Source organism: Lynx rufus, unplaced genomic scaffold (assembly GCF_022079265.1).
Source record: "Lynx rufus isolate CCGP_SWC_20201006 ecotype Redwood Valley unplaced genomic scaffold, mLynRuf1.p SCAF_5, whole genome shotgun sequence".
NCBI lineage: Eukaryota > Metazoa > Chordata > Mammalia > Carnivora > Felidae > Lynx > Lynx rufus.
In genome coordinates, this window is record NW_025814867.1 from 50,600,731 (window position 1) to 50,625,235 (window position 24,505).

General features: G+C 41.2%; 1 protein-coding gene across 1 annotated transcript in view; it reads left to right on the forward strand.

Annotated features, from left to right (window-relative positions):
- Positions 1-18,069: 18,069 nt before the first annotated feature.
- The window catches only part of TIPARP (TCDD inducible poly(ADP-ribose) polymerase), a 30,485-nt gene continuing 24,049 nt past the window's right edge, over positions 18,070-24,505 (forward strand). The window contains exons 1-2 of the mRNA XM_047098897.1: positions 18,070-18,281; positions 21,552-22,509. Of these exons, the coding sequence (XP_046954853.1) occupies positions 21,593-22,509 (917 nt within the window). The 5' untranslated portion in view covers positions 18,070-18,281; positions 21,552-21,592. The remainder of the gene's footprint in view (positions 18,282-21,551; positions 22,510-24,505) is intronic.

The following is a 24,505-nucleotide window of genomic DNA, read 5'->3' on the forward strand; positions in this document are numbered from 1 at the left end:
TCCAAGTGAAAATGTCTAGTAGAAGGCAAGATTATGACTGGAGAGAGTTTGAACCCATGTATGTGCAAAGCTGGGCAAGAATCTCTGGCCCAGATGCCTTTTTAATGACCCCGGCTCATGTTTCAGGTTTGATGTAAACGATTTAGTACATAATCCCTCTTTTGAACGTTCATCTTGGACTACTCGGCTCACCTAGTAACTATTCTGTCCTCTCTCTAGAATCTGCAAGCCACGTTAGTCCTTTACTTGGCCCTTTGGGGTTTTTCTGTAAACTAAATTTCTAGAGGGAGCATTTCTAGGCTGCAAGGTATATCTTGAACCAACCTCTCGGTTGAACCACCCTCTTAGGGACTGTGGCAGGTTTTAGATAGCTTAATGAGATATGCTGTGAATGGAACTTTGTCTTTCCTGGAGTCAGTTAGTGTGAGTTCTTGGGCCATGGAATGGCCCAAGATTTTCTTTCAATAATGGGAAAAAGAGAAGAACTATGAGAATCAGAGGATGGGAGGGCTTTTGGAAATGGAAGCCATTACATACAACTGCCAAGAAGTTTTTCAGCCCTTTAATGAAGACTGTTTAAGATTCCTCATGGGAATGCTTTCATGTGAGAGCAGGGCATGAGTATATTTTATAGGCTTCTTTTCCTTTTTTTTCAAAATAACTTTCACATACACCTACTCTAATAAGTTACCGTCTTGTATGAACTGATTCATTTGTCAATAATAATTGTAGAAGCCAGTGTGGGGGCTCAAAACTCCAACAAGAACACAAAGTATATTGTATTTCAGCTTAAGTAGGTGGAGAAGCAGTGAACTTTTTCTTGTTCTAGTGGCATCCATTGACTTATATATGGTTTCTCTGTGTCCTGAAACTGTAAGTTCAGTAGAAAAGGGCAGGGACACATCATGGGCAGAATGTAAGAGATGATTTATAGCACATCAAAAAAGGAATATCTCATTGCATTAGTTTCCTACGGCTGCCATGATAGTGTCATAAATGGGTGGCTTAAAACAACAGAAATGTATGGTCTCCCAGTTCTGGAGGTCAGGACCCCAAAATCAAGGTGTCACCATGGCCTTGCTTCTTCTGAAACTTGTAAGAGGATCCTTCTTTTCCTCTTTCTAGCTCCTGGTAGTTGGCCAGAAACCTTTGATATTCTGTAGTTTATAGCTGTGTAACACCAATATCTGCTTTCATCATCACATGGCATTCTGTGTCTTCACATGGCCATATTCTTTTTTTTTTTTAAGGACACCACTTGTGTTGGATTAGGGGTGTATCCTACTCTAGTATTACTTTATCTTAACTACATCTATTTCTAAATTTTTGTGGTGCTATTTCCAAATAAGTTTACATCCTAAGGTACTAGAGATTAGGACTGCAACATATCTTTTTTTTTGAGGAGACACAAGTCAACACCCAACACTCACAAATTTTCACAAGAGAGCTGAAGGGAAGGAAAGAGGGAGGGAGGAAAGTGGTAACTATGGATAATGAGTTAGGAGGCTATTGTCTCCATTACTGTTTCCAGACCACCACTTTCTTAGCCTTTTATAACAAAAAATTGCATCCTAGGGGCCCCTATTTGGCTAAACTACCCTCTTCCTTTCTTCTGGTAGATACTGTTATATACTAACCAGTTACTTCTCTCCACTAAATATTGGGCGGTGGTTCTCAAACTTTGTTGTATATTCCACATCACCTGGGAACTTAGTAAAAATAGATAGAAACCCTGGCTGTATCTTACTTCAACAAGACTGTCTCTTTCAATGGCCCTCAAGGTGATTCTAATACACTCCTAAGTTTAAGAACCACTTGCACAAAGCTTGTAGTCTTTCTACCCCAACATTTGGCATTCATAAAGATGACTCATCCCACACCAGACCTCTCATTTCTTGGCCTCTTCACCCTCAATGACCTTCTATTCCACTCCTTCACAGCCTGCCCCACCCACAGCCACACTCTGGACCTTGCCAGCATTATCTCACTAATCTGGGGTAATCAGTATTACAGTGAATGAGCTGCGACTCTAGAGGGCAGAATTATAAGGTGAGTTCTTTTTTGCTCCCAATTGCCCTTTCAACTCCCTCTCTAAGCTAGTTTTTGTTTTGTTTTCCTTGTTACTAGAGCAGACCACTAACTTTTCTGGCTTTCAGGTTATAAAAATTCTTCTTGGAACTCTCAGTCACAAGAAAAGTCTCAGTGCAATCATTAAAATGTTCAATAGAATTTGAACCATATTCAAAGCTAAAGCTCCTCTCCTCCCTCATCTTGTTCCTGCTGCTCGATGAAAAGCCTGTGGAGGGAGAGAGCTTCTCTTTCCTCTCCATCCTATTCCAGTTCAACTGCCTCTGTATCCTCCCGGATTGGATCAAGAGGAGAGAGGAGAGGTTGTGGTTTCACTTGATTGGCACAGACACAATCCATCATTGCAGCCTTTGGGATGGCAGAATCCCATTGTTGACTCTTTCCTTTGGCTATTTTTTGTGAGTTTTGAAGAGATATTTCCCATTTGGATCACTCCAGTAAGCTGCCATGATGGAGGCAACGTCTCTCACCTCCCACTGACCTACAATTTCTTCCTCAGCCCCTGGCCATCTTGTGGCCACTCCCTCAAGCAAGTCATGCAACCTGAGATAGCTCCAGACTGGCTCCTCCCATAGCCCTGCATCTGACCCAGGAGAAATACTCACTTTCCCCTTGCCCAGCTGCTGGTGGATGTGTGTAGCCTGCTCCCAATACAGCTTTACATACCGCCCTCCCCTCAATCCCATCCTGCCACCACACATACCTAATTTGGTAAGAGCTTCTCTTACTAGCCCTTACACTCTTCAAACTCAAGGAGGCACATTTGAAGCTCTTCAATGGTTTCCTTAAAATATCTCTCTCACCTGGTATAAGAGGAGCACCACTCCCTTCACCTAGGATAGAAGGGAAGAAAAAGAAAAAACCAGGGTACTCCAACAGTTCTCCAAAGAAAACTTGTCTCTCAACTTTTCAACTCCAGTGCTTACACAGACTCCAGGTGGTTGATGGATTAACCTAATTTAGAAAATGGCTAGTTTGCTTGTTAAACAATTCTCATTAGGACCATTACTTGACCTCAAGGGGAGCCTTCTCTGATTCATGGTCTCCTTTACTTTCTCTCATCACTAGCCTTCTCCTGCTTCTCTTACTCCCAGGTTAGATTTCATGGTCCATACTTTCAGTATTCCTCTTGCCAATACCCTAAGTTCCTTTGTCTCTTTATTGTTTCATAACATCAATCTGGAAAAACTTCAAGCTTGGATGAACTCAACGGCCCATATCCTCCATGCCTGCACCCAGGCAACTGTGCACCACCACTGAGAAACACAAAAGGGCAAGCTGATATGACTATAATTTTCAGGTGACTAGCTCTTGGTCCTCAACACTGCTAACAATTCTGTTATACTTCTTTGGTCAACTGCTCTCTTGCTCTCTAGAAGGGCCATTTCAAGTGTTCTCCTACTCTTTTTAACCTCTAATCCCCTATCTTAGTGTTCACTCTCCAAAAATAACTCCCCTTTTATTTCCTAGAGAAATCAGAAGTCATTGCCTTGTAATACCTTCTCCCCAGCAAATTTATTACCCAACCTATACCTTTAGCCATCCTATTCTCTTCCCCTCCTGTTAAAATAGAGATATTCTTTAGTCCAAGACCAACTCCTCTGTTGCTTTGGACCCCATCTCCTCCCACCTTTTTTGGAACTATATCCATTAATCGTCCCTTCTTGCAACTTCAACCTCCCTCTTCTGGATTCTTATTAATGTCTAAATACACTAGCCTCCCCTATCTTAACAAGCCTGTAACAGCTTACACTATAGTTACTATATACCACTATTGTTCTAAGTATTTCACATATGCAGATTATTCAATCATTATATTGTCCCATATAATAGGTAATATTTTTATCTCCATTATTTTTAAGAGGAAACAGATTCAGAGAGATTATATAACTTGCCCAAGATCACAGAGCTGATGGATAAAGTGGGTTTCAAACCCAGGCAATTTGATTCCACAGCCTTTTCTATTCTCTGGATATCCTGTTGGTCTGTTTTTATTGTCTATTGCTTCTCTAGGTTTTCTATTGCATTGTCTTGTCTCCTCATGACCTACTTCCTTCCTTCCTCCAACTTTTATTATGGTAAGTTTAAAACTTACAGAAAAGCTACAAGAATAGAACAGTGGGCACCTCTATATCCTTTATTGAGATCCACACACATATCTAGGTATACAAACACACATACAGGCAGTTACACATGGCATGATTCAAATTTCTGTTACCATAGTATACTAACTATACTTGCATAAAGAACAACTTCACTGCCAGAGCTTCAATCTTCAAATCACTCTATAATTATCAGATTCCCATTACAATCAGTCACAGTACCCAATCAAGACACTTCTTTCAAAATTTGTCAATGATTGGTCCCTCCCTGCACATCTGTTATTCAGTTCAAACACAGACAGCAAAGCATGCAATTGTGTTGCTTCCTTTTCTCCCCATGATAAACTCACATGACCCTTTACAAAAATGATATTTGAAAGAGGAAATTGGCCAAAAAGATGAAAGTGCAGGAAAGAAATTAAAAGTGATAACACTGAAAGTGAAATCTGAATCAAGCACAAATGGAGGTACAAAAGAGACAACTGGGAATATTGACACTGTCACCATTAGTAACACTCTAGATATACAGCCAGAGGAACTCAGTGGATGCAAAGTTACTGAGATTAAGGAGGAAAGTGGTTACGATGAAAAGGTTGAAAATGTCTTGGAGGAAGTGATATTGGCAAAAACTTCACATCAAAAGAACTTCTGAAGATATTTCACAGCATTATAAGCGCAAATGATAAACTGGTGCAAGCTGATCCAAACTCTGAAGTATGACCATTTGCAAAGGCACAGAGAAGATGCTTGATCCAAATAGCTATATGATCAGAAGAACTGTTCAAATTATACTTAAGTTTTTCACAAAGAAATGCAATACTTCAATCCTCAATGTTTCTATTGTTTTAAATGCTAGTGTGCCAATTAAAAATTAGTTTTACTATTTTCTTACTTTCTTACATTTATAACTGGCCATCATAATGTTTTGACAAAAATGTTTAAAGTTCCTGGAACACTGGTAATTTTTTCCACTGATAATTAAAATTACTTAGCATAATTTCACTTCACATGGTCACTTGAGTGCTGCACTACTATGCAAAGTGAGTACTGCATATATGTATATTTTTTTCCTGAACCATTTGAAAGGACTCTACAGATATGGTGCTTCACCTTCTGAATAGTTCAACGTGTATCTTTATCTTAAGAACAGAGATACTCGGGGCGCCTGGGTGGCGCAGTCGGTTAAGCGTCCGACTTCAGCCAGGTCACGATCTCGCGGTCCGTGAGTTCGAGCCCCGCGTCAGGCTCTGGGCTGATGGCTCAGAGCCTGGAGCCTGTTTCCCATTCTGTGTCTCCCTCTCTCTCTGCCCCTCCCCCGTTCATGCTCTGTCTCTCTCTGTCCCAAAAATAAATAAACGTTGAAAAAAAAAAAATTAAAAAAAAAAAAAGAACAGAGATACTCTTCTACATAATCATAGTACATCTCATCACTCTCAAAAAATTAAATATTGATACCATAATATATATATCTAATATTCAGCACATATTCAGATTTCCCTAATTGAATGATATCCTTTATAGCATTTTCTGAATATCCAGTATCTACATAAAGATCAAGCATAACCTTTGGTTTCCTTTAATCTAGAATAGTTGTGCTGCTTTTTTTTTCTTTTCCTCTTATGACATTATTATTTTTAAGGAGTTCTTTAAAATGTTCCATTATTTGAATTTGTATGATTGTTTCCTCTTGTTTAGAGTAAATATTGATATTCTAGAACTGGTTTCTTCCACCTGCCCTACTCCTACTCCCCAGACAGGTTCTAGGTAGCTATGGCAAGGTATGGTTAAATTTCTGTAATGTTCTTCTCTCCCTTTTACTCTTTAACCTCTCTCCTTAACCAACCAACACATAACCAACCAATCTTCTTCTCTGCACAAAAAAAAAAAAAAAAAATGAAATAACTCCACAACTAAATCCCTCAACTCTCCCACACTTTCTTAACAATAACAGAAAATCATCATCCATTTTCTTCACTCGATTGTTTCAAAGAAAACCTCTCTTTTTATGCCTTGGGTGCTCAAATGCCCTCCTGTTCTCTATCCCAATCAAAATCTACTCTCAAGATGGAAAGTCCTTAAACTAAAATTGAAATGACTACCAGCAGTTTAAAAAGATACATCTCCCAGGGGACGATTTGCCTTTTAGCAAAGTACTATGAAGATGTATGCCCAGTGCCCATAAAGTTCCCAAGGCATAACAGACTCTGACATTTTGTTGAAGTAAATTGACCCATATATAGCTCAGTGGGCAAAATTAAAGATTTCCAAATCAAATTGTCCTAATGAAAGCACTACTTTCAGAGTTATAACTGTTTCTATTGACAATTGACAATAGTTTATACAGGAGAGTGCTAGAGTCTTGGATGACCAGGTAGGCATTTGAAAAAAATCTTTGAAATCTTGGCAAATAAAATAATTCTTGTAATATAATTACATTGGATGGCTTATCTTACCAACTAGCTTATAAACTTGAATTTAAAGAAGACATTACTATACTATCTTAGGTCTTACTCTCCACAGCTCCTAAAACAAGTCTAATTTTCTGCAATTAGACTTCAGTATACGCTTGCCAAATTAAAAAACATATTTATGTATATATACTTTATAAGAATAATACATTGATGATGGTTTGTCCTCCTCTGTTCACCATATCAGAAGGCATATAATGTCAGTTAATGGTCGTTTTAAGTGTGATCATTTCGTTAAGGTGGTGTGTATCAGACTTCTCTACTGTCAAAATACCTCTTTCCTTTTGTTATTAATAATACATAAGAAGATACTTGGAGACTGTGTGGATATCCTATTTTCCAATTGTTTACCCAGTGGTGTTAACATCCATTAATAAGCATTTCCTTATCACTTACTATTCTGGTGGTTACAAAATTATTTTTTAATGCTATCAATCCACCTACATTATTAACTGGCATTCCTCTGTAAAGAAGAGTTTTCCCTCCTCTCTTTGCCCTTTGTTTGAGTATTTTTATCAACTCATGGATTCTTCTGTGTCCTTTGACATATCCCATCAGTTTGTGAATGCTTATCTGATTATTTTTAAGTGAATGTCAGATATTGCATTTAGATAACTGTAAAAATAGTTTGAGGTCTAAAATAATATCTTTGGCCAAGGAGGGTTTATATTTGCTTCTGGCAAGAGATTAAGGTCACTAGCAATCCTAGATCACCTTAATCCAATTGAGGGACCTGAGAGGATTTGAAGCTAGAAGGGATAGTCTATTTCTAGTTTACCATTACTGCCAATGTAGTCCTTTGGTTCCCAACTTATTGCGTGTTGTCACGCCCCTTGACCTTCCTCAGACTTCAACTTTTATACCCCTTCCCCTGTTAATCTGTCAAAAGTTTGGTTCAGCTTCTCCGCCACCTCTTTGGGAAAAGTGGCTCTAAATATTCTCACCTCTCTGGGTTTCTTTCTCTCAGATCTTGTTACGTTCATTCTTCATGTTAGCTCCTAGAATGATTTTTAAAATATTTTGTCCAACTTACGTGGATTTCCTCAGTAAGAATATTAGCCTGAATTACCAAATCTATTACTGGAAGTGAAAGTTCACTTTACCCCAGAGTTGACTTTTAAACTTTTTTCTTAAAATGTTTATTTATTTTTGAGATTGAGTGAGAAAGAGAGAGAGAGAGCAAGAATGAGCGGGGGGGTCGGGGGGGGGGGGCAGAAAGAGAGAATCACAGAGACAGACACAGAATCTGAAGCTGGCTCCAGGCTCTGAGCTATCAGCACAGAGCCTGATGAGGGCCTTGAACTCACAGATTGCAAGATCATGACCTGAGCTGAAGTCAGATGCTTAACTGGCTGAGCCACCCAGGCGCACCCCCAGAGTTGACTTTTAAAAATAAAAATATGGTCATGTCATTTTCCTAATTAAAACATTTCAATGACTGCCTATTTTTGTCTTCTTTTTATAAATACTTTAAAAAATTTTTTTAATCTTTATTTTTTTTTTTTTTGAGAGAGAGAGAGAGAGAGAGACAAAGCGTAAGTGGGGGATGGGCAGAGAAGAGGCAGACAAAGAATCCAAAGCAGGCTCCAGGCTCTGAGCTGTCAGCACAGAGTCCAACATGGGGCTCAAACTCATGAACTGTGAGATCATGACTTGAGCCAAAGTTGGATGCTTAACTGACTAAGCCACCCAGATGCCCCTGAAGATTTTACGTAATCTCTATACCCAGTGTGGGTCTTGAACTCACAACCCCGAGATCAAGAGTTGTATGCTGTACCAATTGAGCCAGTCAGGCGCCCCTATTTTTCTTTAGAATCCTTAATTAGGCCTGAAAGTCTATATCTCTAGATTATCTCCAACCACTCTCCTTCTCACTTTCTACTTTCCAGACCCAGGAGCTCTCTTCTGCATGCCACACCTTCACAATTCTGGCTTTGCACTTGCTGTTCCCATCCCCTGATCATTGTTAACTGCCCCTGCCCATCTCCCTCGGATCTAGTTAATGCTGAATCATCAGAACTCAGCCAAATGTGGGGCGCCTGGGTGGCTCAGTTGGTTAAGCGCCCAACTTTGGCTCAGGTCATGATCTTGCATTTCATGAGTTCCAGCCCGGCATCAAGCTCTGTGCTGACAGCTCAGACAGAGCCTGGAGCCTGCTTCGGATTCTGTGTCTCCCCCTCTCTCTGCCCCTCCCCTGCTTGTGCTCTCTCTCTGTCCCTCAAAAAATGAATAAATGTTAAAAAAAAAAATTAAGAAAGAACTCAGCCAAATCTTTCTTCACCAAAGATGCCCTTCCTGGCTCCCCTAGCCTAAGTTGGTCTCTGTCATGGCATCCTGTTCTTCTTCAAAGCATTTACTGAAGTTTGTAATTATATGTTGATCTGAGTAACTATTTGAGTAAAATTTGTCTTCTTCCGTATGCTAAATGAAGGCAGGGATTTTGTCTGTTTTGCTAACCATTGCATGCCCAGTAACTACTTACAGCAGGTATTCCATAAATGAATAAAAATGATCATCAATCAACAAATCCTTTTCTGGGCCATTTATCTATGCAAATAGCCCAACAACAGGACTGCACCTAGAGTTTTGGTGATGCAGCTAAAATTTCCTGGTTTTTAACTTTCAAGCCTGATTTAAAAAAAAAAAAAAGTCAGTTTTCTTTTTTCTTATGGTCTCATTGATTTCACATCAAAAGAGCTTTATTTTTAACCAAAGAAACATTGTTTTTTGGTGACTTGGCAAAACTTTAAAACCAAGAGGTTACTTTGGCTTCAGTGTAAACATGCTTATTATTGAGAAAAGTCATTCAGATTCTTGACTTCTAATTTAGCTAACTCCTCAGAAAGTGAAAAATAAGAGTTTCAGGCAGGAGATGAAATCAAAATAATATAGGAAATAATATTGGAAATATTTTCTTTTGCTTAATATAGATTTTCCTGATACAGCAAATTTCCATCTGTTTTACATTTGAAAAAGAAAGACAATTGCTTCTTTAGAGTCTGTAGGCAAGTAGTCAATAAATAATGGGAACTCTAATTGATAATATAAGATTTTGCTTCAGAATGAGATGTATGCTTACATTACTAGAAACTTGTATGAGCCTTCACCGACTTTTTAATTTTCATATTTGAATATGCTTGACTTGGAGTTGGCTATTCTTTCCCTCTAAACCCATAGAACATATAAATAAATGTCAACTGTTTCACTTCTTTAGCCTCAAAGTAATTTCTTATTCAGTCAGCTTCCCTGCGTGGGATCTTCACTGACAAAGTTGGGTAACAGGAACTATAAGTTAGCTTAGGTTTATAGGAATTAGAGTTTACCTTTGTTGGAGAAACGAGTGCACAGATCACCACTGGACAACACCTCACTTCCAGGCTTTGTGAAAATAAATCTCCTTCCTCTGCAAATGCAGAATACAGCCCAGTACTTATTTAAAAAGATATATTTTTAAGCCCTCCTAATTAACCTTGTCAAATGAAGCAATCAGTGTGTTTGTTCTGTAGGTTTAGAAATGCGGATATTCTTAGACATGGTAGCAAGCAATGTAGCTTCTCCCCTAAGCGCTAGTCTTCATTATCCAACTGCCTCGTAACCATCTCTACTTCGATATCTATTGTTATCTCAATCTTTGTTTTAATGTTTGTTTGTTTATTTATTCATTTAAAGAGAGAGGAGGGGAGGGGCAGAGAGAGAGGGAGAGAGAGAATCCCAAGCAGGGTCTGCTCTGTCAGCATGGAGCCCAATGGAGGGCTCAACCTCACAAACTGTGAGATCTCGACCTGAGCTGAAACCAAGAGTCGGACACTTAACCAACTGAGTCACCCAAGCATCCCTATTATGTCTCAATATTAACATGTCCAAAACTACACTGTTTCCCCTTGCTCTCTAAAGTCTGCTTCCCACAGTCTGCACCATCTCAATGAATGACAACTACATTCTTCTAACTGCTCAAGCTACAAAGTGAGGGGTCATTCCTGTGTCTTCAGTTTCCCCCATAACCCATACCTAATTCAATAGCAAATCCTCTCAGCTCTACCCTCAACACATATCCAGAATCTAATCACATCTTATCACTATCATGGTTACCACACTTGTTGAACCACAATAATCTCTTCTCTAGACTATTAACTGATCTTCCTGCTTTCACTCCTGCCATCTTACAAGGTTCTTCTACAGACAGCAACCAGAGTTATCCTTTTAAAATGTAAATTATGTAGTAAATTATATAGCTTTCTGTGTCAATGTAGAATCCAGAGTCCTTACCGTGGGCCTAAAAGGTATGAAATCTGGCCACTCCTTTGACTTCTTCAACAGAACTCTATTTTGTTCATTCCAATCAAACTGGCTTCTGTAATTTTCCTCTGGCATGCCAAGCTTACCTCTACCTCAGAGCCTCTGCATATGCTGTTCTGTTTACCTGGAATGCTCTTACTCTAATATTTTCATGGCCAGCTCCTGTATCTCCCTCAGGCTTCTGCTTAAATGTTTTCATTTACGAAATGCCTTCCCTGCACAGCACATCATTTTTAAAAAGCACCTCATTCCCTATAGCTTTTTAATACCTTAGCCAGAATGACTATGTATCTCAGTTTATCCAGGGCAGTCCTGGTTTCATCTGCATTATCTTGGCATAATTATAAATAATTATTCTCAAAGTGTTTTTATTTCATAAATTATGTGGTTGTATACCCTTACCGTGTCTTATTTTTAGAGCTTTCATCATCACCTGATACTACTTGTCTGTTTCTTCCCATTAGAATGTTGATAAGAGTTGACCATTTTATTCTCTGCTCTGTCCCTAGCACTTAAAAGTGCCTAGAACACATGCTCAAGTGTTTGGCAATGAATAAACAAACGAATGAATGAGTTGGGGTCATAACTATCTGATTATGTCAAGTGTTTTCCTGGGAATTAGGAAAAAAATAAATAAATATAGTTCCTGTTCACAAGCACAAGCCCCACCTGAGAGATTCTGATTTGACTGGTCTTGTGTAGAGACTAGTGATGTTCATTTTTAAAGTGGCTCAAGTAATTCTCATGTATAGGCCAAACTGAAAACCTATGTTCAGGAGACATCTGCCTAGTGGGAGAGTCCAAACAAAAGGCAGGTAGGCATGAAAACCATCTTTCCTCAATGAATGGCTAGTGTGCCAGTGTGCCAAATCACCATTTTTGAAGTTTAGACATCAACGCGAAAACTGATATTGTGTACACGATACTGCCCAATGTGGCTAGCCAGGGCTCCTGATGAATTAAATTCCTAAATTCCATTTTTGTTACTAAACAAAATCTTGTGTATTGGCTTTGTAGAGTCTGAAGAGCAGAAAAGGAAACTATCATGGCCTCGCAATAGTATGAGTGGGGACAGGAAAGTTGTCCCACAGAGAACTGATTCTGGGACTTGATGAAAATGAGCACTTGGGCACGATTTATTTGCAGGGAACAGCTTTGTAACCAAGCCTGTGCTTATACCCTAATTATAGCCTTTGCCTTCCCCCTAAAGTTTATTTATTTTCTGAGAGCGCGCACGTGGGGGAGGAGCAGAGAGTGCACATGGGGGGGGGGAGGAGGAGGAGGAGAGAGAGACAGAGAGAGAGAGAATCCCAAGCAGGCTTTGCACTATCAGCATGGAGCCTGACATAGGGCTCAATCTCATGAACTGTGAGATCATGACCTAAGCAGAAATCAAGAGTTGGACACTTAACCAACTGAGCCTCCCAGATGCCCCACCCTAATTATATCCTTAAGATAAACTCCTACAAGTAGAAATGCTGTTAACTCAGATGGATCTCTGAACATGATTTTCAAGATCATCTTTAATTGGGAATTCATTTTCAAAAAGTAATTGCGTTTTTTTAGTTGTACTCCAAGTAGACAAGTGAGTTTCTTAACATGCTAAAGAATAATAATTCTAGCTACTTTAAGAAATCTCCTGTTGGCAATTCTCTCCTCTGACATTATGCAGTTAGGCTTAACTCCTCCTCATATATTCTCAGCGCTTTGCCTGTATACCTCTATTTTAGCACTTACCACACCGTAGTGTATTTGTTTGTTTTCCTATTTGGCCATACCTTCCCCCTCCCCCCAAGTCTCTGTCCCCTCCCGATCTCCCACTGTCTCAAGTGTTTTAAAAGATTATGAACTCCTAAAGCAACAGTACCTAGGGAACATCTTCAAAGCGCAGAATCCCTTGCCTCTGAGATTTGGGTTCAGGAGGTCTGGAATAGGGCAGGAGAATCTGCAGCAGACTTCTGCAGGTCATCTGTGTGGTCAGTTCACAGACTTTACTATAAGAAGCTGACAGAGAATAGGGACTATCTTAGTCATCATTGCATAACTAGTACCTGGCACACACACACCCAATAAATTGTACTGAATCAACAGAATGAATGATTTGGAAAACATCTGGGGACTCCTCCAAGGGGATCATTGTATATAGACCCCAAACCAGTTAGATCAAATAGCACTTTGATTATGTGCTGTAGGAATTACACAACAGGTCCAAAACTTGAAGGGGATTGAAGAGCACACTTGATTGTCATGCATCCTGTAAGAAGAACAGTTGAGCAGATGATTAGGCAGTTGACAAATGCAAATCTTAGATAAACAGAATAGTTTGTGATCTGGCATAAACATTTTAGAACTCAGGCTATTCCTGTTTTATGCTTAATTTTCTCTAGGCCTTGTATCTTCACCTTTCCCAGACAGAGGTACCTTACTGCCTCAGCAGAGGTGGAGAAAAGTGAGTCTCAAGAAAGAGATTACAAAGGAGAAATATTTTTAAAATTTGGAAATAGTCCTTAAGGTTAATATTTTATCACTTTATGAAAATATGAATCTTAAGTTCACATTTATCAAAGCATGTTCATGTCTGGCTCTAAACCAACCTACCTCTGAGCTTTGAATTAATTCACCCTTATCTCATGCTGATTAAATTCCCTACACCTTTAGTTTCCCTGACATATCCTCTAGCAGCATTTTCCAATCTTTGTGCATCAACACCATATTTAAAACCCACCTGAGGGGCGCCTGGGTGGCTCAGTCGGTTAAGTGTCCGACTTCGGCTCAGGTCATGATCTCGCGGCCCGTGAGTTCGAGCCCCGCGTCGGGCTCTGTGCTGACAGCTCAGAGCCTGGAGCCTGTTTCGGATTCTGTGTCTCCCTCACTCTGACTGTCCCTCATTCATTCTCTGTCTCAAAAATAAATAAACGTTAAAAAAATTTTTTTTAAACCCACTTGACGCAAATAAATTTCAGCCCCAAACTTTTCTTGTTCTAGAATGCCAAGCGTGCAGCACCCCCTCAAAGGGAAGTTAGGTAAGTTCCAGGGGCTGACCCAATAATAAGAACATCAAAACACAATTTTCAATAATAGATTGTATGTTTAAAAACAAGAGTAATTCTTTTGTCTAGATAAGAAGTTCGACTTTTCTTTCACTTTGACTATATTAGATACATTCACATATGAATTTCATTTAAGTTAAATAATAAGTTGTCTTTATATACATAGTCAGAAAACATTATAGCCTGGACTTAGCACTCACAGATAAGGAATTGTCAGTCTGCCATTTATGCAAGTTGGTTGTGTTCTCCATGTAATCTCAGTATAGCATTGCTAAGAGCTCAGGCCTCTGTTTTCAAATCTCGAGTCTTTCACTGTGCTGAGTCACATTAGTCACTGTTTCCTTCTCGGTGTGGTAACCAGAAATGATTATCTTTCTACCATAAGGATGTTGGGGAATTAACTATTACTAATAATTGTGAAAACAGAAAGCAACAGATACTGTTACTTATACTTTATAGCATGTCTTATGTTAATAAAAATGGGAGGGAAAAAATGGGAGGCCTTGGGTCACCTGAAATTTCCAGTAAGTAGTCTTGGCTTTGGATGAATAAGTTGTTCATTGGAAGTGCTCTACTGAATTGATCAGCCATGCCAAGGCAAATCCAGTGGACACGGGTAACAGAAATTAGCAACAAAAGGAATACACAGAAAGGAATTAGAACGTTTCAATCCTGTAAATATATTTAAAAAGAATTAAATGTCTTAGGGCCATATATAGGGCCATATGTAAATAAAAAGTGTACACCTACCTATACCCTATATGTTGCATGTATAGGTTTCTTTTGTAGTTTTGAAGAATATTTGAGAGGAGCCACTTATTCATGTATGTTTACTTACAATATTTAATCCAGTGACTTGAATGTGGTAGATACTCAGTGAATAAATGATTTTTTTTTAAAAAAGTGAATTGACAAGTTCTATGACAAGGACCCAGTAAAGTAAAACTTGTTATAGTTACAGACTATTAAATGGCTATTTGCTCAAAAGATTGTGTTAACATGGACAGCTATTTATAGTGTTAAACAAAATACGAAAATACAATAATAATGATAGAAAAAAAAAAAACCTTTGAATAAAACAGACCACAGCAAAATGTTAAAATAGGACTTAAGAAGGTTCAACTATGGGTATCCTTGTCTCCTCTCTACTTTCTATTTTTTCTTTAATAAACCTATTTCTTAATTATACAATTTGGTATACCTGTGAAACTGGCAGGGAATGTTATAGGAGTTGATGTATTACTTTGTGACAGCTTATATTTCTGACATAAGGTCATGTTGCTATCTAATTGATAGAGCTTCCAAGCAAGAAGACTAGTTAGAAGGTAACTTATCATAGTTTATGTATTAGCTAAGAACATGTTTAGCTGCACATAACAGAAAACACTCTAACCAAATTGGGGTTACAATGAGTTCAGGGGTAGCCAGTCTAGGACTGTTGCTGCAGCTTCAAGATATCATGAATGACTCAGATTCCTACCTTTCTGCTCCAGAATCCTTATCTTGGGGATCTCTTCTTTATATTTCCCACATCATGTTCACTTTCATTTTTGTCATGAGGCTCCATCTCCATCCTTACATTGTGTTATAGGAGAAAGAAGAAAAGAAGAAATGGAAGGCGTGTCTATATATGTTAAGGAAGAAGTGGTTTTCTAGAAATCTTCACCATGTGTCTGGAATTATATGCCATGGCCCCTCATAAGAGTATGAAATCTAGGAAAATGAGTTTTTTGGCTGGCCACATTGCTAGCCCTCCCCCTTCCTCTAAAAAGTATCAGGCTCTTTCTGATAAGGAAGGGGCAATCATTAGTATCTGCTAACCCTCTTCTCATATAAGGAATATACTTATCCCCTCCCTAAGAGAAACAATCTCAAAGTTTCATCCAGTTATTGTAATGAGCTCACAGTCCAGGATCCAGAAGTTCCAATGATACGGAATACTCCCATTGTGTGGCTCTTCACGCTCTGGGAACCAACTTTTAAAGAAAAGTTAGTTGCCTCGTACTCCTAATAAGTAACGGTGGATAGACAAGGTACAGGATGGTGGTAAAAGTCTCATCAGAAAAGGGGAAAATGGGAAACACACAGTGAGCACTGGTACACACAACATCACGTATCTTGTTAGGTAACTAGCAAGAAATCTATGCCCTTGGTCATTTAATCTGTCAGTTCCTGATTTTGTTCTGTAGGAGGACCTTCTTTATCCCATTATCTTCCAGGGATCACGTTTGGGGTGGACCTTGTGGAAAATACCTCTTCTGGAGTAGTAAACCTTTAACAGTCTGAGGAACCTAGATCCAACAGTGGTGAGTCAAGAACCTGGTGCCATTTTTCTCTCTGGGGCGATTGATGTTCTGAAAGTAGTAGAGGCTGAGAACTAGCTAGAATTTTCAACTGCCTCAGGGGAAGTGGGTAGGGAATGGAAGGTGAAAGATTTGAGTTCAGGGCCTGAGGAAGAAAGACTTCAAATTGGAATTCCAAAGGGCTACACTCTGGAAGTAACGTTTAACTATTAATCCCTGGATTAAGGTGGTCTGTCCTTAATCTAAGTGACCCCCCCCCAAATGAACCACACCTTCTCATATTCCTGGCCTCTTATGGGCCCCTCCTACAGAGTCTGAGTTTGGTCATATGACTTGCTTTGGCCAATGACACATTAGTAAGCATGATGCAAAGACTTGCATTCTATTTCACCTATTAGCCTCTGAATTCTGTCCATATCAATCCTACCTTAGTTGAATGGCCATGACTTGATGCAATGTGAAATACACCTGCTGGGGAGGTACTACCCTTAATCCATTCTTTGCTGGTGTGTCACCCAGTCTGGTATAGAATAGTTTAAGAAAGCTTGAAACAGTTACTTCTATTACTACTGCTGCTTAGCTCCTGTTTCGATAGGCTTTCATGTTTTGTAAGGTCATAGTTGACTTCTTTTTCAACCCAGAAAGTCTCCGAATTATGGAATTCAGTCAGTTTAGATCTCAGGCAGAGAGCACAGCTTTGCAAGCTGTGGTCCCTTCTCTCTGCCAGCTGTTGGGCATATGGCCATAACTAACTTTCAGTTAAAGAAAAGGGCCTTTCTCCTCCAATATGTAGAGATTACATGAATTGAACGTAGTGTTTCTTCCTCTACCACTGAAAGGCTGTTCGATAGAGGAAGAGGCTTACCATCCAAGCCATTTTATGGTCCAGAAACTATAGCGAAGTCACATGCAATGTATATACTAAAGATGAATGTATGGTACTCTGCAAGTTCCACGAAGACAGGCATGGCGTCTGAGCTGATCAAGGCTGTATGTAGCCTAATCCTAGTTACACACACAATAGACACTGAGCAAACATTTGCTGAATGAATAAATTATTCACTACGGTGTTTAAGGGCTTTCAAGCACATACACTCGCTCTTACTGTCAAAACCCCAAAAGTAGGTTTCCCTTCTGTTACGCTGCCTACGTTTCCCGTGAAACGGAGGAGTGCCCACGACCGACCGCGTCGGGTAGGCTACTGGCCGGGGTGCGCTGCTGGGCCGGGCCGTCAGGTATGCGGAGGGCGACCCCGTCTGGCCACAGTGGCAGTAGCAGCCGTTTGTCTCCTCTTGGGGTCCAGCGGCGTCAAGGGCAGGAGGCGTCTTACGAGGAGGCACATAAAGCCTACTGTACAGAAACCGCTCGTTTCGTTTCACATCCTCTCGGGTGCTCGGGTTTCCTCGGAACACCGTGACCCTTCACGTGTCTGTAGTCAGGTAGAGCCTGCCTCACGGGGCGCACACCTACCCTCTTCACAGCCGTGCGCGCTCTCCAGCCCGCGCGTGGATCTGGACCCTCGGGGACCCAGCTGGCCGCGGAAGGACACGCCCCCTCGCGGGAGCACGCGGCCGCCGCAGGCACCCCTCGCGCGCCTCCCTGCCAGAGAGCGCGCACGCGCACGCGGGGCGGGCCTCCTTCCCGGCACCCACTGAGCGCCCGGCCCTCTCACCCCACCCCTCTCCCCCGCTGCCCAGGCTCCGCCTCCGCGACGGGGCAGCAGAGAGGAGGCGACCGGAAGCCACTTTAAAGCAGAGCTCGGGGTGACAGGCGAGCGAGCTGGATCGGGAGTGCGGTTGCGGCTTTCTGCACTCCCGGTGGCGGAATGGCCAGTGCGCTGCTTGTCGCGTCTCCGGCCTGCGACCCTTAGACGCCTAAGCCTGCCCTGCGCGCCGATCCTCCCGCGCGGACGCTGCCGGCGAGCCGGCGGTGAGGCGACTCGGCTGCTGCGGTCCGTTCTCTCAGCGCGATCAGGTAAAGGGCTCCGGGTGGGCTCTGAGGAGCCGACGAGAAACCTTAGCTGGGATGGTGGGCGAGGACGGGGGTCTCCGGCTTCGCAGCCTCTCACGGATCTAGGGGTGATTGATGGTTAGACTGTGCCTTTTTCTACCAAATTCACTCGGATCCCGTCAGTACCGGGATGGGATTGGTGTACACTTCTTAATCACTTACGGCCTCGGGCAGGTGTATAAATCTGAGGAAGACACTGAAGGGTTTAGTCAGGGTCGCCGGCGTCTCCCCAGTCCCACTTGGTCTGGGTGGGCGCGGGGGCACGTCTATGCGGCCTCCCCCGCCGGGCGGACCCCGAGCGCTCTGAGGCGAAGTGAGGAGAAGCACTTCGCAGATTGAGGGGCAGGGCACGGCAGCTGCGGGGAGCCTTTCGGCAGACCCGCGTTCCGGCGGCAGCCCAGAAGTTTGCAGGCTGTTTTCAGATCAACTTTGAAGGCACAGGAGTCCTCGCCTTCCTCCCCGCCACCTCGAGAAGCGCCGACCGCCTTCCCCCCGCGCTTCTCGGCTCATTTCTGCGAGCCTCCGAGACTCGCAGGACGATCCTCGCAGGAAGGTCGCTTGAGGAGGCGAGCAAGCAATTAAGTGTGGACGGCGCCCTGGGGGGCTTCTGGGATGGGGGGAAGCCTGGGCGGGGGTCGCTGGTTGGGACGAGGCTGCGGGGAGGTTTTGGGGGCGCTCCGGAGCCTGCCGCGGGGAAGGCGAGGGTGCGATGCTCCGGAACGCCCGGAATTGGCCGAGCCGGGCGGCGCCTCGGTCGCGCTGCGCGGAGTTGGCGCGGCCCCGGGGGCGGAGCTGCGGAAACCGCCGCGGCCGGCAGGAGGCGTCTCTCGGACCCGGGCTCGGCGTCCGGGTGTCGCGCAGGGGCTGCGCGGGGGAAGAGTCCTGAGTTTGCAGCGGGCTGTTTCGGTGCACTGCGCCGGGGGCCGGGAGTGAGATCACGAGGTGAGGGGTGGAGCGGTAGGTCGCCTGCAGAGGGGGGACCGGAGGAAGTGTCCTTCCAATCTTTATTTTTCTGTTATGCAAACTAATTGAGGAACTGGGTTCTAGTGACTTCCCCACTCCAGCCACTTCAGTTCTCCGCCTCTTCCTCAGTTTTATTTCCCAGTTTGACGGAGGGCAATAACAGGAAAAGTTACCGTGTGTGTGTGTACACCTCTATAAATAAAATTGGTTCAGTGTCTGTTTTGCCTTGGGTGGATGTGGTAGGAGTGGCGTGTGTGTGTGTGTGTGTGTGTGTGTGTGTGTGTGTGTGTGTGTGTACGTACGCGCGCGTGTATGTGTGCGCGCGCGCACGCACGCGAGGGGAAGGCACAGGCGGGTTTAGTGGGGTGGAGAGGGAATACCACAATCTGTGCCAATTGTGCCTTGAGGCAAGAGCGCCGAGTGATGAATAATAACGCCTGGCTTGGCGGCTTTCCAGTTGATTTATGTCTTATGTCAAGTCCCTCCTTCCCTAACAATGCCAGCTCACACCGAACTCTTTTTCTGCCTTTTCCTTTTGTACTTACCGTGTGCCCTAACACCTGGCTCTATACAGTTGAACGCTAAAAAACAAGTTGGAACTTTCCGGGTCCACCTATATGTGGATTTTGTGTACTACTGTAAATGTGTTTTCTCTTCTTTGTGATTTTCTCAACCTTTCCTGTAGCTTACTTTGTTGTGAGAATACAGTACAATAACACATGTAACACAAAATTTGTGTTAATCGGCTGTTTGTTATTGGTTAACGGCAGGCTGCTAGTAGTTAAGTTCGGGACTCAAAAAGTTATGGATGGATTTTTCCAGGGGTGGGTTCCATGAACCGCCTCTTCCTCCCACCCGCCTTGTTCAAGGGTTAGCTGTACTGTGCTTTGAGTTTGATCATTATGAACTTTTTATACATAGATTTATGAATGTTTTCAGTTAGATCTTTAATATTCATTTTTCTGGGGACTCAGTTTTATAATTTTGTTATTGTTGACCTATAAAGGCTAACAGAACTAGATTTTTAACAGGTGCTTTTTCTTCAGTTATTCAGTTAAAAAATATTATGGAGCACCTGTGTGCATTGTGCTAGGCATAGTACTGGTCACCTGGGATGAGTATTTGATGAAGCCACGGACCCTTGCATCAATGATCTCTTTTTCTTTTAGAGAGAGAATAATAACGAGAGAGAGAGAGAGAGAGAGAAGATTAATTGCTTATCACCAGCTCTTTTCCACCTCCTACAGTGCTAAGGAGGAGACGATGATATTTGTCATTTTACAGAGTTTGCTTTGCTTTTGACTTTAAGTTCTAGTTTTTTTCAAGGGGTCTGATTCTTTGAAGAGAGCACCTTTGTGGTTTGAGTAGCTCATTAGGAAGCTGACATTTGGGGTGTGTGTGTGTGTGTTTTATATTCTTGCATTATTTTTCTATAATATGGCTTCATTTGCTTTAATAGATAAAGTCATGTATGTGTCATTTCTGAAGACAAGGACAAGGAGGCCCTTTTGCAATTAAGAAGTTGTGTTTGGTCTCTAAAACAGCCTATAGTGGTTGCTGCTGATGTAGCTTCTGTTGCTAAACAAGCAACTGGCATTCCTTCTCCAATAGTGGTAATGTTTTGGGAATTGTAAAAGTAGACCCTTAACATCCTTCAGGAATATATTTGAACTTAGAAGTGCTTCAACATGCTCCTGGCTTTCTCCCACATAACATTTCCATTGACAGCCCCTGTTTCCTGGGTAGATCCTCATGCTTTAAATTCACTCACTATTTAACTTTGAAGTTAATCTTTAATTTGGTGAAATTTTTTTTTTTTTTTTTACAAAGAAACCGTTTTGTCACCTCGTGAGATAGGTGATAAACAACTGTGAAGAGAACCACAAACCAGAGAAGTTGTGGTTTCCCTGCTGTCATCAGTTAGCCACACTTATTTCTACACCTCAGCCCCCAACCCCACCCTAGACTTACAGTAAAAACTGATACTCCAGCAGAATTACCAATCATATATTGTCCACAAATAAATGTCAAGAGTCTATTAGAAGATACTATCTCTTTACCTTTACCTGCTATGGGCTTTTGAATAGCCTTGGCTGCTTTGGAACCTTAATTTCTCATTAAAATTTAAAATTGACCCATAAAGATGAAATATGGTATAAGAGGAGTGACTTCAGGGACTTAGTCACAGACTAAAACAAAACATTTTGATGAATGAATGGGATCCAGTTGTTGTCAGCTTGCAAATGATCATCTTCTTTCCTTTCCTGGTAGGATTTTTAGACTCTGAGGAGCAATTGGAGCTCATCCACACCATGGAAATGGAAACCACCGAACCTGAGCCAGACTGTGTAGTGCAGCCTCCCTCTCCTCCTGATGACTTTTCATGCCAAATGAGACTCTCTGAGAAGATCACTCCATTGAAGACTTGTTTTAAGAAAAAGGAACAGAAGAGATTGGGAACCGGAACCCTGAGGTCTTTGAGGCCAATTTTAAATACTTTGCTAGAATCTGGCTCACTTGACGGCGTTTTTAGATCTAGAAACCAGAGTGCAGATGAGAGCAGCTTACATGAACCTATTGTGAAAAAACCCCTGGAAATCAATCCATCATGTCCACCAGCGGAAAACAGTATGTCTGTCCTGATTCCTGATGGGACAAATGTTGGGGGCCAAATACCAGAAGCTCATCCTTCCACTGATACTCCAGAACAAGTGGTTCCAATCCAGGATCACAGCTTTCCACCGGAAGCTATCAGTGGGACGGTGGCAGATTCTACAGCAGGGCACTTCCAGACTGACCTTTTGCACCCCGTTTCAAGTGATGTTCCTACTAGTCCTGACTGCATAGACAAAGTCATGGATTACATTCCAGGGGTTTTCCAAGACAACAATTTTACAATCCAGTACATTTTGGACACCAGTGATAAGTTGAGTACCGAGCTTTTTCAGGACAAAAGTGAAGAGGCTTCCCTTGACCTTGTGTTTGAGCTGGTGAACCAGCTACAGTACCACACTCACCAAGAGAATGGAATTGAAATTTGCATGGACTTTTTGCAAGGCACTTGTATTTATGGCAGGGATTGTTTGAAGCACCACACGGTCTTGCCATATCATTGGCAGATCAAGAGGACAACTACTCAAAAGTGGCAGAGTGTATCCACTGATTCCCAGGAGCACTTGGAAAGATTTTACTGTAACCCAGAGAATGATAGAATGAGAATGAAGTATGGGTATGTATTTATAACTACTTTAAAACTATTGTTAAATCCTATAGAGAAGGTCAAGAGGCTAAATGCTTATTAGTAGGGTAGTTTCTTTCAGTAGTAACCTAACAGGTTTTATTCTTTTCTTTACTGTTACTCTTTCAGCTGTATGCTAACCTGGTTTTTCATGTTGGTTTAATGCAGAGTATTCACCTAACCAGATTATGAAGTTTTATGATTTGAACAATCCATATGTCACTCTGTACAGTATGTGTGTGCCAGAGAAGTTGCATATACATTGAATGTTGTGAATCAGATACTGTTTTAATCACACAAAAGAGCTTGCTTTTGAAAGAAAATCCAAGGTTAATCTTACTGTAGCACAAATAATGAATACCAAATTTATCTAATTTTAAAGTTTTGCATGTTGAGTAGCTGCTAGTTTTTTAGAGGAAAATAGTATCATTTGGAGATATCTGTGTCCCTCTTTCCATTTTGAATGATACGGTTTTTCTGTGAGCTTCTTCCCAAACTTCTGAATCATGCCCAAACATTAATTTTTTTTTCTTTTTTAAGTTTCCTTAAGTCTTTCTACCTTTAAGTTTATTATTCTGTTTACCTTGTAGAGAAAATTGTTCTACAATTCAGGCTGTTTTCTTAGACCTGAGCAGTGAGTTGAAGGGAAATTTTATGTTAATAGATATGTTGATTTACAGGGAAATTTTATGTTAATAGATATGTTGATTTACCATTTACATAAAAAACAGTTATCCTCAAGTTTTTGTATGCAAGACATGTATGTAAATAATTCAGTTCTTTTAGTGCAAATTCAGATAGGGAACTGAAATTTCCACATCTGAATTCTTACTTAATTGAATATAAATTGAAAGAAATGGTAGTTGCCATGTGTAAGCATTAATCTTTACATTTCAAATTTGTTTCTCCTGTAGTATAGGAGTTAAAGTATATGATGTTACTAGCTATTTGTCTATGACCAAGAGAAAGGATTAAAATTCTATGAGGGGAGAAGAACACATCTGTCCATGCTACCTGACTTGGGAGACAATGAGGGCAACCTGACAGCTTCACAGATAATGAATGGCCTGATACAGTACTGAGAGGCATGACCCATAGAAAGGAAAAATATGCTGAGAATCCTAACCCACAAGTCTGAGAGAAAACTTTAAGAGTCATCTTTTTTCACAGATAAGTTGGGTTACACTAACCCAAGTGTCTGGAGAGCCAGCAATCAAATGGTGTCAGTAAACGTTTCCAAGTTGTCTAATTTTGTTAGTCTTGATGTTAACCTTCTGTGTTCTAACATAGTGCCAGGGCATTGTTGGTATTGAAGAAACCAGGTTTTTGGTTTTGTTTTTTAATTTGTTCCCTTTTAGTATTAGGTAAGTGGTTTTCTTTTGATATTGCATTATGTAAGTTGTATAGTACACAGATCTGTGTGTCTTTTTAGCAACTTAATTATCATGAGACTAGAACTTTGCATCATTTGTTTCAAAAGGGATGCATGGGATAAAATGAGAAACAATATAAGGCCCAAGTTTAAGGCATTGTTATATAGAAGCCCCTTGGGATAAAAGTAAGATAATACTAAGAATGTAGCTTTCCTGATCAGGAAAATCAAGATGTTATCAAGACAATACATTTATTAATACTAGGTTTTCAAGATTCTATCTTGCTTGGGTAGCAAAATTCTTAGATCCTGCAATAAAGCTAAGTACATTTAACTTTCTTCTTTTTTTTTTTTTTAAGCCAGCATTGGAAGAGAGAAAAATGTTTTCTATTTTATCTTAAAAATCTTTTTTTAATAAGGTATTGTCCAAAATCTCTGTTGCCCATGAGCTAGCAATTCTAATTGGTATGTCAAGGGTAATTAATTTTACATATTCTCAAAGCCACTGTAATCCTTCCATCTCCAGATTGCAAAAGTGCAGAACAGTGGCCTCCCACTTCACTCTTATGAAGCAAATTTCCAGTCTGCTGAGTACTTCAGCATCTTGGTACATTA